This window comes from Salvelinus namaycush, chromosome 33 (genome assembly GCF_016432855.1).
Source record: "Salvelinus namaycush isolate Seneca chromosome 33, SaNama_1.0, whole genome shotgun sequence".
NCBI lineage: Eukaryota > Metazoa > Chordata > Actinopteri > Salmoniformes > Salmonidae > Salvelinus > Salvelinus namaycush.
The window spans coordinates 7,737,391-7,750,349 of NC_052339.1; the positions used below are offsets into that span (position 1 = coordinate 7,737,391).

General features: G+C 45.5%; 1 protein-coding gene across 3 annotated transcripts in view; it reads left to right on the forward strand.

Moving 5' to 3' along the window:
- Positions 1–12,959, forward strand: part of drosha (drosha ribonuclease III) — a 140,102-nt gene that overhangs the window by 46,213 nt on the left and 80,930 nt on the right. For all 3 annotated transcript variants that reach the window (XM_038972881.1, XM_038972882.1, XM_038972880.1), the window contains exon 23: positions 12,021–12,091. In XM_038972881.1, the coding sequence (XP_038828809.1) occupies positions 12,021–12,091 (71 nt within the window). The remainder of the gene's footprint in view (positions 1–12,020; positions 12,092–12,959) is intronic.

A 12,959-nucleotide genomic window follows, 5' to 3' on the forward strand; every position in this document is an offset into this window, starting at 1 on the left:
CTATTGAACAGAGCCCTATGGGCACTGTAAAGTAAATAGGGTGTCATTTGTGAAGCATCCTAGGTCTACAGAGCCTTCAGAAAGTATTTACGCCCCTTGACTTTTTCTACATTTTGTTGTGTTATTACTGTTGGAAACACCTTTGGCAGTGATTACAGCTGTGTCTTTTTGAGTAAGTCTCAGAGCTTTTCACACCTGGATTGTACTTGTTTTTGTTTTACACATCTACCAATCGGTGCCCTTTTGAGGCAATCTGAAAACGTAAGGTTACTTCCGTAATCCCGGTTCTCCGATATTATGAGTGTGATCTCACCTGTGGGGTTCTCGTACCGCCTTTTCTCTCGGAAGCACCAATCGAAAACGTCTGAGTGGTGAATGAGGTGCGACCCACATTTCCATAAAAGGAGCCACTCTCCCGCCCTCTGGTCATCCTCATGCTTGCTTCTCGTCCTCACACTCTTGCCAACAGGGAAATGCGGTGAGATATCTCACTCATAATATCAGACAACCGGGGTAACGCAAGTAAACTTAAGTTCTCTTTCAATTATTAGTTTTGATATCTCATATGTGGGGATATGGCCAACTCCCATATCGCAAAACACGCCAGGGAAGTCCCAATATAGCGACCCTTAGAGGTCCCCAAACTAAGGGGGTATGCGCCAAGGATGTGCAGAAAACAACCCATTGGGAAAACCTCATGAAGTGAGTGGCAGACCAATACATGGCTAAAATCTCAGTTTAATGAGACCTGTCCCAAAAACAGTGCCCAGGAGGTGAAGTCCTCTATAGGATATATTTTTATTTTGTTTAACTAGGCAAGTCAGTTAAGAACAAATTCTTATTCACAGTGACGGTCTACCGGGGAACAGTGGGTTTACTGCCGTGTTCAGGGGCAGAACGACAGATTTTTACCTTGTCAGCTCTGGGATTCAGCAACCTTTCGGGTTACTGGCGCAACGCTCTAACCACTAGGCTACATGCCGCACTGTGAAATCACCCTTGCCTTTATACATAATTTCTTGCCTGCGGAAAGTATTCAGACCCCTTGACTTTTTACAGTTTGTTACATTACAGCCTTCTTCTAAAATTGATTAAATCGTTTTTTTCCTCATCAATCTACACACAATACCCCATAATGACAAGCAAAAATAGGTTTGTTGAAATTTGTGCCAATTTCTTACATGCATGCATACATTTTACGTAAGGGTGGTCCCAGGAATCAAACCCACTATCCTGGCATTGCAAGTGCCATGCTCTCTCTACTGAGCTACAGAGGACCACAATCATTGTCATTTCATGTGTACTGTATTTACAAGGTCTCTCTTCTGACTTCTCTCTTAAAAACGGATCGATTGCCATTTTGTGTGTACTGCATGTATGTCCGAAGACTCTCCTTTCTCTCTGTCTGAGATTTTTAAACATGAACCATTATCATTTTTCATTTATTGTACGAACAAGGCATAGATATCTTTTAATTAATGGATTATACCGTGCATTCGGAAAGTATTCAGACTCCTTCACTTTTTTCACATTTTGTTACATTACAGCCTTATTCTAAAATGTATTTTTTTTTAACAACAAATCTACACACAATACTCCATAACGACAAAGCAAATACAGGTTTTTAGAAATTATGTCAAATGTTACATTTACATAAGTATTCAGACCCTTTACTCAGTACTTTGTTGAAGCACCTTTGGCAGCGATTACAGCCTCGAGTCTTCTTGGGTATGACGTTACAACCTTGGCACACCTGTATTTGGGAAGTTTCTCCTATTTTTCTCTGCAGATCCTCTCAAGCTCTGTCAGGTTGGATGGGGAGCGTCGCTGCACAGCTATAATCAGGGTTCAACTCCGGGCTCTGACTGGGCCTTTCAAGGACATTCAGAGACTTGTCCTGAAGCCACTCCTGCGTTGTCTTGACTGTATGCTTAGGGTCCTGAGGTCCTGAGTGCTTTGGAGCAGGTTTTCATCAAAGATTTCTCTGTACTTTGCGCCTTTCATCTTTGCCTCGATCCTGACTAGTTTCACAGTCCATGCTGCTGAAAAACATCCCCACAACATGATGCTGCCACCATGCTTCACTGTAAGGATGGTGCCAGGTTTCCTCCCGACGTGACGCTTGTCATTCAGGCCGAAGAGTTCAATCTTGGTTTCATCAGACCAGAGAATCTTGTTTCTTGAGTCTTTAGGTGCCTTCTGGCAAACCCCAAGTGGGCTGTCATGTGCCTTTTACTGAGGAGTGGCTTCTGTCTGGCCAATCTACCATAAAGGCCTAGTTGGTGGAGTGCTGCAGAGATGGTTGTCCTTCTGGATGGTTCTCCCATCTCCACAGAGGAACTCTGGAGCTCTGTCAGAGTGACCATCAGGTTCTTGGTCACCTCCCTGACCAAGGCCCTTCTCCACCGATTGCTCAGTTTGGCTTGGCGGCCAGCCCTAGGAAGATTCTTGGTGGTTCCAAACTTCTTCCATGTAAGAATGATTGAGGCCACTGTGTTGCAGACATTTTTTGGTACCTTTCCCAAGTTCTGTGCCTCGACATAATCCTGTCTCGGAGCTCAACAGTCAATTCCTTCGACCTCATGGCTTGGTTTTTGCTCTGACATGCACTGTCAACTGTGGGACCTGATATAGACAGGTGTGTGCTTTTTCAAATCATGTCCAATCAATTAAATGTACCACCGGTGGACTCCAATCAAGTTGTAGAAACATCACTTTTCCGAAAGTCATATCACAATGAGTGAAGAGCATGACACTCTTGCCCGAGCTCTCCTACAATCCAAGTGGGTGCGAGACGCACACACTGGACAATGACGGGGAAGGCGACAGGCGAAAAGCCGTATGCTCTAAGTTGCAATAATGGGAAAAAAGCGACGTGGGCCAAAATATGGGGGTTAGGTATATTAACCTGAAAAACTTCTGGGCAGACTTTTGCCACGAACAGTAGCTGGTAGAGCACAGTCCATCCATATGTTAGACACGAAGGGGAAGGACAGTAGTAAAGTGAAAGGAACAATATGACTTCTCCACGCTTTTCAGAGACTATGAGCTGCTGTGAATGGATTGTAAAGCACAATAGTCACATCCCAAGCTAAAAGCTTAGAGGCTGTGCATAAGCGACGTGCCTCCCTAAGAGACTGCAGCACAATTATGGATAAACTGTATACTTCGGGGCTTGGCATGCTGAGAAAATGGCAAATGGACATCGACAAGATTAACCTTCTCTCCGTGCAAAAGTACTGCAATGGCACAGGACCATGGAAAAACAGAGTGTAGGGAGAAACAATCTCTATAGTCATACTACTTCTCCACAACAACAAAAAACACCTAAACTGTGAAGACCGAGATCGTGCAGAAGAGGCTGGCACTATTTTCAGAGAGTTGCAGGCCTGTCTTTCCTTTTTTCTTTTTGTGTGGGCGGGGGGGTTAAAATCATGGGCAGTAGGACGGCTGCATCACTGGTTTGTCTTGGACCTGCACCGTGGAGGAGTGTTGTCATGAGTGAAGATGGTTCCTCAGCTGCTCGCTCCCATGAGATGGGGAGGTAGGGCAGGTAGTGCCCGGTTGCATGAACCAATCGCAGTAAAAAACAGGATGAGGAAAAGCTGAGGCTTTGTGGACTCTGGAGTACCAGATAGCTGTCTGGGCCTGAAATTCCATTTTATTTGTCACATGCTTCGTCAACAACAGGTGTAAACTAACAGTGAAATGCTTACTTACGGCCTTTCTCAACAATGCAGAAAAATACTAACACAAGGAATACTTTTTGGATCTCTGTTCCTGAGATCCACAATGTAAAGGCAAGAAGAACTATACTAACTGATCTCTATCTCAATGGAGAGTGAACCATAAGTCATCTTGGAGTGAACCCTGGAAACCTGTCCTACTGTTGAACAGGGGAGCGGGTGGTTAGGGTTCCCCTGACTTGTACAGAGTAGCAGTGCCCCTCTGGCAGGAAACCGGAGCGCCACATTCTATAAAATAAAATGTTATTTGCAACATGCATCGTAAACAACAGGTGTAGACCAGGGCTCTCCAACCCTGTTCCTGGAGAGCTACCCTCCTGTAGGTTTTCTCTCCAACCCCGGTTGTAACTAACCTGATTTCAACATATCAACCAGCTAATTATTACAATAATGAGTAGAAATAAAATGGCTGTATACAGGAAGTACTGGGTCAATGTTCAGGGGTGTGAGGTTATTGAGGTATCTATGTACATATAGGAAGGCGTAAAGTCACTAGACAACAGGATATACTGAGCTGTAGCAGCAGCATATGTGGAACTGTAGCAGGGCTGTGCGTGTGTCGTCAGTATGCATGTGTGCGCATGTTATGTGCGGGCGTATGTATTGTGTGTTGGGGTGTAAGTATGTGTGGGTAGAGTCAGTGCAAGAGAGTTAGTTAAATAAAGGGTCAATGCAGGTAGTCCGGGTAGCTATTTAATTAGCTATTTAGCATTCTTGTTTAGCAGTCTTATAGCTTGGGGGTGGAAGCTGTTCAGGGTGCTGTTGGTTTCAGACTTGGCGCACTGGTACTGCTTGCCGTGCTGCAGCAGAGACAACAGTGTTTGGCTTGGGTGGCTGGAGCCTTTGACAATTTTCCAGGCCTTCTTGGTATAGAGGTCCTGGATTGCAGGAAGCTCGGCCCCGGGGAAGTACTGGGCCGTTCTCACCACCCTCTGTAGTGTCTTGTGGTTGGGTGCCTTGCAGTTACCATACCAAGCGCTGACGCAACTAGTCAAGATGCTCTCAATGGAGCAGCTGTAGAACCTTTTTGAGGATTTGAGGGCCCAAGCCAAATCTTTTCAGCCTCCTGAGGGAAAGGAGGTGCTGTCGTGCCCTCTTCACAACATGAGTGGGTGCGTGTGGACCATGTTAATTCCTTAGTGATGTAGACACGAGGAACTTGAAGCTCTCGACCCGCTCCACTAGAGCCCTATCGATGTGAATGGGGGCATGCTCTCCCCTCTGTTTCCTGTAGTCCAAGATGTTGCTGATGTTGAGGTTGTTGTTGTTGAGGTTGTTGTCCTGGTCACGCAGTGAGTTGCTGCACAGATAAAAACATATGTTTTTGCGTAACCTAGCACTGCTATATTAATTCTGAGAGAGGAAGGAGTATCAATCGTTAAACCCAAAGAGAGAGTGGGTAGGGCAGAGAGCCGTAGGAGGGATGGAAAGGTGTATCCTTGCTGCAGCGTAAGACTGCTTCGCTACAGGTTTGGCCTGTTTCAAGGTCCTAGTCGGAGTCTTAGCAGACTGCTGTGTAGCTGGGGACCTCAGTCCCCCAAAGCCAGCTTGTTGCCCACTCCCAGCTGTGAGGCAGGGACGAGATGCAGGAACCAACGGGCTGCCACGGGGCCTAGGTCTGCGGGGCAGGCAGAAGTTAAAGGCTTCGCCTTCCTTTTTGCACATGTCACGCTTCTGCCGCATGGCGGTGAACATCTCCTTGGGTGTCACAGGGGCATCCATGAGGTCCACTTTCTGTTTTTCTGTTAAGCTAGATAAGCTCAGCCAAAGTGTCCTTTGGGAGCACCACCAATACGCTCATGGTTCGACCCCAGCTTCGGAGGGCACTATGAGAGGAACGGAGGCTCAAGTCTGTAATCATACACATCTCCCAAGCATCTGGGTCTTAGGTCTCTGAGTCCAGTTGCTTCCCCACCTCCTCCAGTAACTCAGCCTGATAAGCCAACAATAATGAGGTCACGTTCAGGGCTCTAATCGCTTTGGCTGAGGCTTTGTATGTTTTCTGAAAAACAGTGGCAGTAAAGCATTCCGCCTATCCAGGGAGTGAAGTGCTGGTGTCGTTATTGACACGGCACAAGGGACTGAGGCGGTGACCTAGTGACGACTCCACCATGGGAGGGTTACAAACCCGGATTTCTCCATATTGTTTATTGCCAGGCTTGGGGTACCCTTAGCAAGAATCCTGCTAGTAAGTGGTTTATCCCACAAGCTCTTGGCTTCCCTTAGTGTGGCTGTGTGGGACTGGAGTCTCTTCCCGTTGTACAGGTCTCTTGACGGGCACTGAGCTCCTACAGAAGACAGCCACTTGATGTTGAGTCAGGCCACGGCACGCTTGCAGACATGGAGCACACAATTCCACTGGAGGAGTGGCAGCTCCACTGCTCTTGGTGCCGTCAGGTCTGTGGGCCTGAGAGGGGTCGTCAGTCCCCCAACTCCTGTGCTATCTCAAGGACTTCTGTGAGATTCGTCTCATCGTCATTCCCCAACTCGCCATCCCCTGACACTACGTCGTCAGACAGTGATGGGAGGGAGTCGAGGCTATCCATGACCTTGCCCCAGCTGGACTTGGTTGCGGGGAGCTGAGCCTCACCTGTCGCCTTTGGTACTTGGGGTCCTCGAGCGCCTCCTGGGCATGTTCCCTCTTCAAGCAATTAATGCATTGAGGGTTGGAATCTTGTTCTTGTGGAGGCACAAGAACGTGGGGGTTCAATTTCTTGGATCGTCTTGTGACGGGATAGCCGTGGCCATTGCGAGGTACAAGGCATGATATGGCAACCCAGAGAAAATGTTTGTTGTGTGAACAACATGCAGATGGCGTAGGCTAGCTAGTTAGAAGCCTTCCGGCTGGTGACTAGCAAAAGAGTAGCCTGTGTAAACAGCCCACCAAGCTAACTAGTTAGGAGCCTTGCGGCTAACAGCTAGCAATATTGAGCACTGTATAACGCTATAGCTGTGGGTATGCATGTGTGGTTAGCTTACCTTTCAGTAAGCAGAATCCTTGAAGTGTGGGCTAACTCAATAGCTTGCAGTGACACTAGCTACCAAAGGAGACAGAATTTCTACTCGAAAACAAAAACCTTCCGCTTAGTACTCTCAAGAGTGTCTGAAGACCTATGCTCGGCAGCGATATCCTTCATGGTTTGCTTGTGAGCAGGCAACAGGTATCCAGTTTATATGAGGAGAGCTAGAGTAGTGACAGCCTTTGGTGAAGAAGAGAGCAAGAATGACAACTCTGCCCGTCTGTCTCCAACAGACACTTTTGATTGGTACTTCTGAGAGAATTTGAGATAAATCAAGTCACATTTTATTTGTCACATGCTTTGACAAACAACAGGTTTGAACTAACAGTGAAATGCTTACTTCTCAACAAAGCAGACAGAAAGAAAATAGAGAAATAATAGAAAAGTAAAACACGTAATAATAAAAGTAGTTATAGATATACAATGAGTAACGATAACTTGGGGTACCAGTAGTTCCCAAAAAATATCAAAAGGAAGTTTGTTCTGAAGTGTCTCCTATATCTGAGAGATATAAGAAATATCAGGAAACATATATTTTTTTACATGTATTTAACCCCATATTTTTGGCATTAAACAGTCTCCATATATACTTCCATTCATTTTTTTCAACTTGTACTGGAGGACCTTCAGACGAGTCTTGTGAGGCCTGTGGGCGACCTAGAGCAACCGACATGTACATGTTTGTGAGAGTCTCACCTTTGCACAGAGGGGACGCTACAGAAGTTGGCAGATCGGCTGTACCAACTTCAGACGTGTCTCCTGATACTTATGGAGGTCGTAGAACAAAATGGAGAACACCATCGTGTTCGTGAGAGTTTGTAGACCAAACTGTTTGGCGACTACAGACGATTTTGTGAGCAGACCGATTTTTGGGATGTCTCATGGTCTGACAAACACCGCTCTGTCATCTTTCACCGCAGATGCGTAAGTGCAACATAGGCGGGTGCGGTGGATTGAGACGCTTCAATGCAAAAAATCTTCTAGAATAAACTGACAGATTTTTATAGGGACATCGACCTTAGGGGGTTAACTATTTAGCAGTCTTATGGCTTGGGAGTAGAAGCTGTTCAGGGTCCTGTTGGTTCCAGACTTGGTGCATCGGTACTGCTTGCCGTGTGGTAGCAGAGAGAACTGTCTATGACTTGGGTGGCTGGAGTCTTTGCCAATTTTTAGGGCCATCCTCTCACACCGTGATGTGCTGGGCCGTACTACCCTCTGTAGCACCTTGCGGTCCTATGCCAAGAAGCAGCTGCGTAACTTTTTGAGGATATAAGGGCCCATGCCAAGTCTTTTCAGCCTCCTGAGGGGGAAGAGGCGTTGTCGTTCCCTCTTCACGACTGTTTTGGTGTGTTTGGACCATGATAGATCCTTAGTGATGTGGACACAGAGGAACTTCAAGCTCTCGACCCGCTCCACTTCAGCCCTGTCGATGTGAATGGGGGCCGTGCTCAGCCCTCCGTTCCTGTAGTCCAGGATCAGCTCCTTCGTCTTGCTGACGTTGAGGTAGAGATTGTGCTGGCACCACACAGCCGGTTCTCTGAGCTCCCCCCTATAGGCTGTCTCATCGGTCTGTGATCAGGCCTATCACTGTCGTGTTAATGATGGTGTTGGAGCAGTTGTGGGTGAAGAGGGAGTACAGGAGGGGACTAAGCACGGAACCCCTGAGGGTATTGAAACGAACAATTGAAACAAATAATTGAAAGAGAACCTCCCTAGTCTTTGTGGTTGAATCTGTGCTTGAAATTCACTACTCAATTGAGGGAACTTACAGATAATTGTATGTGTGGGGTACAGAGATGGGGAAGTCATCTAAAAAAATCATGCTAATCACAATCATTTAACACAGAATGAGTCCATGCAACTTATTATGCGATTTGTAAAGCACATTTTTACTCCTGATCTTATATTTGCTTGCCATAACAAAGGGATTGAATACTTGTTGACTCAAGACATTTCAGCTTTTCTTTTTTTATTAACTTGTTACAATTTCTAAAAACAACATTTGACTTTGACGTTATCGGGTATTGTGTGTAGATCAGTGACAGAGTCTCAATTGAATCTGCTGTAAATTCAGCTTGTAACACAACAATGTGGAGAAAATGAAGGGGAGTACACTTTCTGAAGGCATTGTATATGTTCTGGCTTCAGTAACTGCCTGTGTAGGAAGCTGAACAGTGACTCCGTGGGTTGTTCTGGCCAGGGCTGAAGCTTGGCTGATTTGGCCAGGTCATGGTGTAAGCCAAGTGCAAGATGTTTTAGTAACATGTAACTGCTGACTGGGTTGGCTAGCTAGAGAGCCAGGCAGGTAGTATGCTTTGGCTGGGTGTGTGGGCTGTTGAACTGCATCTGCTGCCTGGCTCTCTGATTTGACTGGCTGCGTCCAAAATGGCACCCTATTCCCTACATAAGGCCATGGTCAAAAGTAGTGCTCTCTCTATCTCCTCTCTCTTCTCTCTCTGGACAAAAGTAGTACACTATGTAGAGAATAGGGTGCTGTTTGGGGCACATGCTCTTTAAGTTGCAGAAGGAAGCAGCCAGCCTGGTTAGGCTGACGATAGATGGAGCTGAGTTGACTGACTCCGTCTAATGATCGCTGCATGTTGTGTGATTGATCGTACCGCTGCAGGGCATTCTATCCACACACAGGATTCTTGTCAAAATGCTCTCCCTTATCTCTCTTTCGCTCTTGCTCTCTCTTTCCATTTCTCTCTTTAACTCTCTCCATCCCTCACTCGAATGATCTTCCTTTCTCATGTACACGCTCTTTGATTGACACCAAATGTATTATGTAGACTTTTTTTGAATACCTTTTTCCTTCCCTTGAGGTTCCCACCCCTCCACTCCCCTATTATTGGGAAAGTTTGAGAAATTCAGAGGCAAACCTCTGAAACGCAAACTTTCCGTCCGTAGCTCCTGCTTCCTGTAACCTCTTGCTTCCAGTGAGTCCGTATTAGTGATGGCTCATCAAAACCCCAGAAAAAGCCCATAGCGGTTGAAATATAGCCCTTATTGTACAGTCAATATCAATCTGAAAGAAAGCAGCCAGGGGTGGGTTTCTCCTTTTGGCTGCTGTAGAATCTTCAGAGGCAATATCTGCTGTGTAGGAGCATCTCCAGAGCTGTGGTCAATTCACGGTCAAACCACACATCTCAGCAGAGAGGGATGATGACCCCCAGACATTTTCACAATTTTGTTGTAGCCTTGAACTACCACACCTGACTCAAATAATCACAGGCATAGTGGTTAGTTGAATCCCATGTGCTATCTCTGAAATAGGCCTAGGTCAAGTAGATCAAAGACATGGAATTGCCGTTAGTCTCCGTGGAGACGTTTGAAAACCATCTGCTCTGTAGGAGCATGTTGAGCCGTGGTCGACTCACAGGCAAACCATAAATCTAGGAGTGGGAAGATGTCCTTTAGACAAACCACTCCCCCTCTTTGGTCCCCCTGCGGTGAAGATCAAGCGGACGCTTACACACAAACACAAGAATGCTCACACTGTGATGCCAAGATTAGAGGTCTCGACCTCAGAGGCAGCTGGAAAAGGTTTCATCACAGATAAGATGTGTTGCATTTTGTGTTTGTGTGTGCGTTCTTGGAAGTTTGAGTGTGTCTGTGTGTTAGTGTGTGTGAGATCCTGGTTGTGTGTGTGTGTGTGTGTGTGTGTGTGTGTGTGTGTGTGTGTGTGAGAGCCTGGTTGTAAACGTTTGTGTGTGTGAGTGCGTGCGTGTGCCACGTGTATACGTGCGTCTGTGTGTGCGTCCGGGCACGTGTGTGTGTTTTGGTGGTTTGTGAGGCAATGGGCCTGTTGGCCATCTGAAAGCCGTTTCCTCGTCAGATGAGGAATCTTCCATATCCCTGTTTTATGTCCTCTACTAAAGCACTTTGAGCATTTAGACCCACAACCGCACATCACAACCATCTCAAATGAGCTTATTTATGTACAGAAAAGAATCACTATACCATTTGCCAGGTGTTTATTGCTTTTGGAAATTGAACGAACCTTTCGAAGTGTGATGTGAGATGAAGTTGTAGGCAACTTAACAGAGGAAGATTGCACTACATCAATGTTATTAAAGCCCAAATGAACAAGAATTACTTTTGTCAAGATTAAGTTATTGGTGATCTCAGATACGTGTTGGTCTGCCGAAGTGGCTCCCTCTGTACACCAGAGCGGGAAAGAGAGAGAGACTCAGAGGGAGAGAGAGAAATACAGCAAGTGAGAGAAATACAGCAAGGGAGAGAAATACAGCAAGGGAGAGAGAGAGAGAGAGACGGGGAAAGAGCGAGAGAGAAATAAGAGGGAGAGAGCGAGAAAGAGTGGTGTGTTATTATTACAACAGAGAAAGATACTGCAGATGCTCTCTTCGTGCTGTGACTGCAACCGTGTGGAGCGATCTTTATCAAGTCGTTTTTTTTGTTGCCTCGTGTGTCGGTTTTTTCTCAAGTTTATCTTTTGAACATTTGTACAATTTGTTCCCTCATTCGTGTGTGTGTGTGCGCGCTCTCTTATGAGAGTTGTGTGTAGATGTGGACATTCGTGTGTGTTTGGCGTACATTTGAGAGTCGTGTGTGTGTTTGCGCAGCACATCCTGTCACACAAAACACAGGGCCTGTTTTTTTTTTATGTGACCGTGGTTAGTTTAATCGCTTGTCACCATGGTGATGAAGCTATCCCATCTCTCCCTGCCACCTACCGCGCTCCGTGAAAGAGGGGGATGACACAGACACACAGACAGTGGGAGGTGGAACACACACAGAGCAGGAACCCTGGGGTCATTTTAACATAAAAAAGCTATAAAACACACTCTTTTTTTAATGAAGCAATTGTAACTCATTCACCTAATTTCCATCCATTTCATGTTTTTTCAGGAAAGTGGTTGTCAGACAGACAGTGATTGCTCAAGTTGGAGCTAAGAAGGAAATGTCATGGTAAAAAGCCCAAGATGTTTGTGTGGGTGGGGGGTGGCTGTGAAGTATTGATCTATGTTGAATGTAGCCTAGCCAGCAGTATTCCTACACACAACATATCTAGCTTCTTCATTGCTTGCCCTTTGGGGGTTTTAGGCTGGGTATCTTTAGAAGCACTTTATGACAACTCCTGATGTTAAAAGGGCTTTATAAAATACATGTGATTCGAATGATCGTTACCCATCGGACTGGTATTGTTGTCTTCTTTATCTATGATTTTCTTTATCGTTAAATCTCATCCCACCTTCCTCCCTCTTTTTCCTCTCATTCTGTCCCTTTTTAGGAGCGGTATATTTGGAGGGCGGTCTGGAGGAGTCTAAGCAGCTGTTTGGGAGGCTGCTTTTCAACGGAGAGGTACAATCACTACATCACTAAATTACTTATTCACTTATACTGTCTGGAATGCTGTGTTCCCATCTCCCGCCTTGTGTGTGAATGTGTGTGTGTGTGCCTGTGATTAGATTTAGATTAGAGTTGATTGTGTGTGTATACGCATGTCTGTGTGTGTGCGCACTCGTGCTTCTTTTGTTGTGTGGACAGATTAAACGTCCTTGGTTCTTTCTAATTGCTGCCCTCTGGCCATGACGCTCAACAACAGTCTATTGAGTTAGTGTGTGTGATGCGGGGTGAGTGTGTGTGTGTTCGCCTGATGCTGTGATGCAGGGTTCTGTGTGTGTTTTGTGTGTGTGATGCCTGGATCTGTGTTTCTACACAGAAAGAGAAACGGGGCCTTCGGATTGTATTCAGACGGCTTTTTCCACATTTTTATCACGTTACAGCCTATTTCTAAAATTGATGAGGGAAAAAAAATCCCCTCATCTACTACACACAATACACCATAATTACAAAGCAAATGCAGGTTTGTAGAAATGTGTTACTTTATTAAATATAAAAAATCTATCAAATTTATGTACAGTTGAAGTCGGAAGTTTACATACAAATTAGCCAAATCCATTTAAACTCCAAGTAAAAATCCCCTGTTTTAGGTCAATTAGGATCACCACTTTATTTTAAGGATGTGAAATGTCAGAATAATAGTAGAGAGAATTATTTATTTCAGCTTTTATTTCTTTCATCACATTCCCAGTGGGTCAGAAGTTTACATACACTCAATTAGTATTTGGTAGCATTGCCTTTTAAATTGTTTAACTTGGGTCAAACGATTCGGGTAGCCTTCGACAAGCTTCCCACAATAAGTTGGGTGAATTTTGGCCCATTCCTC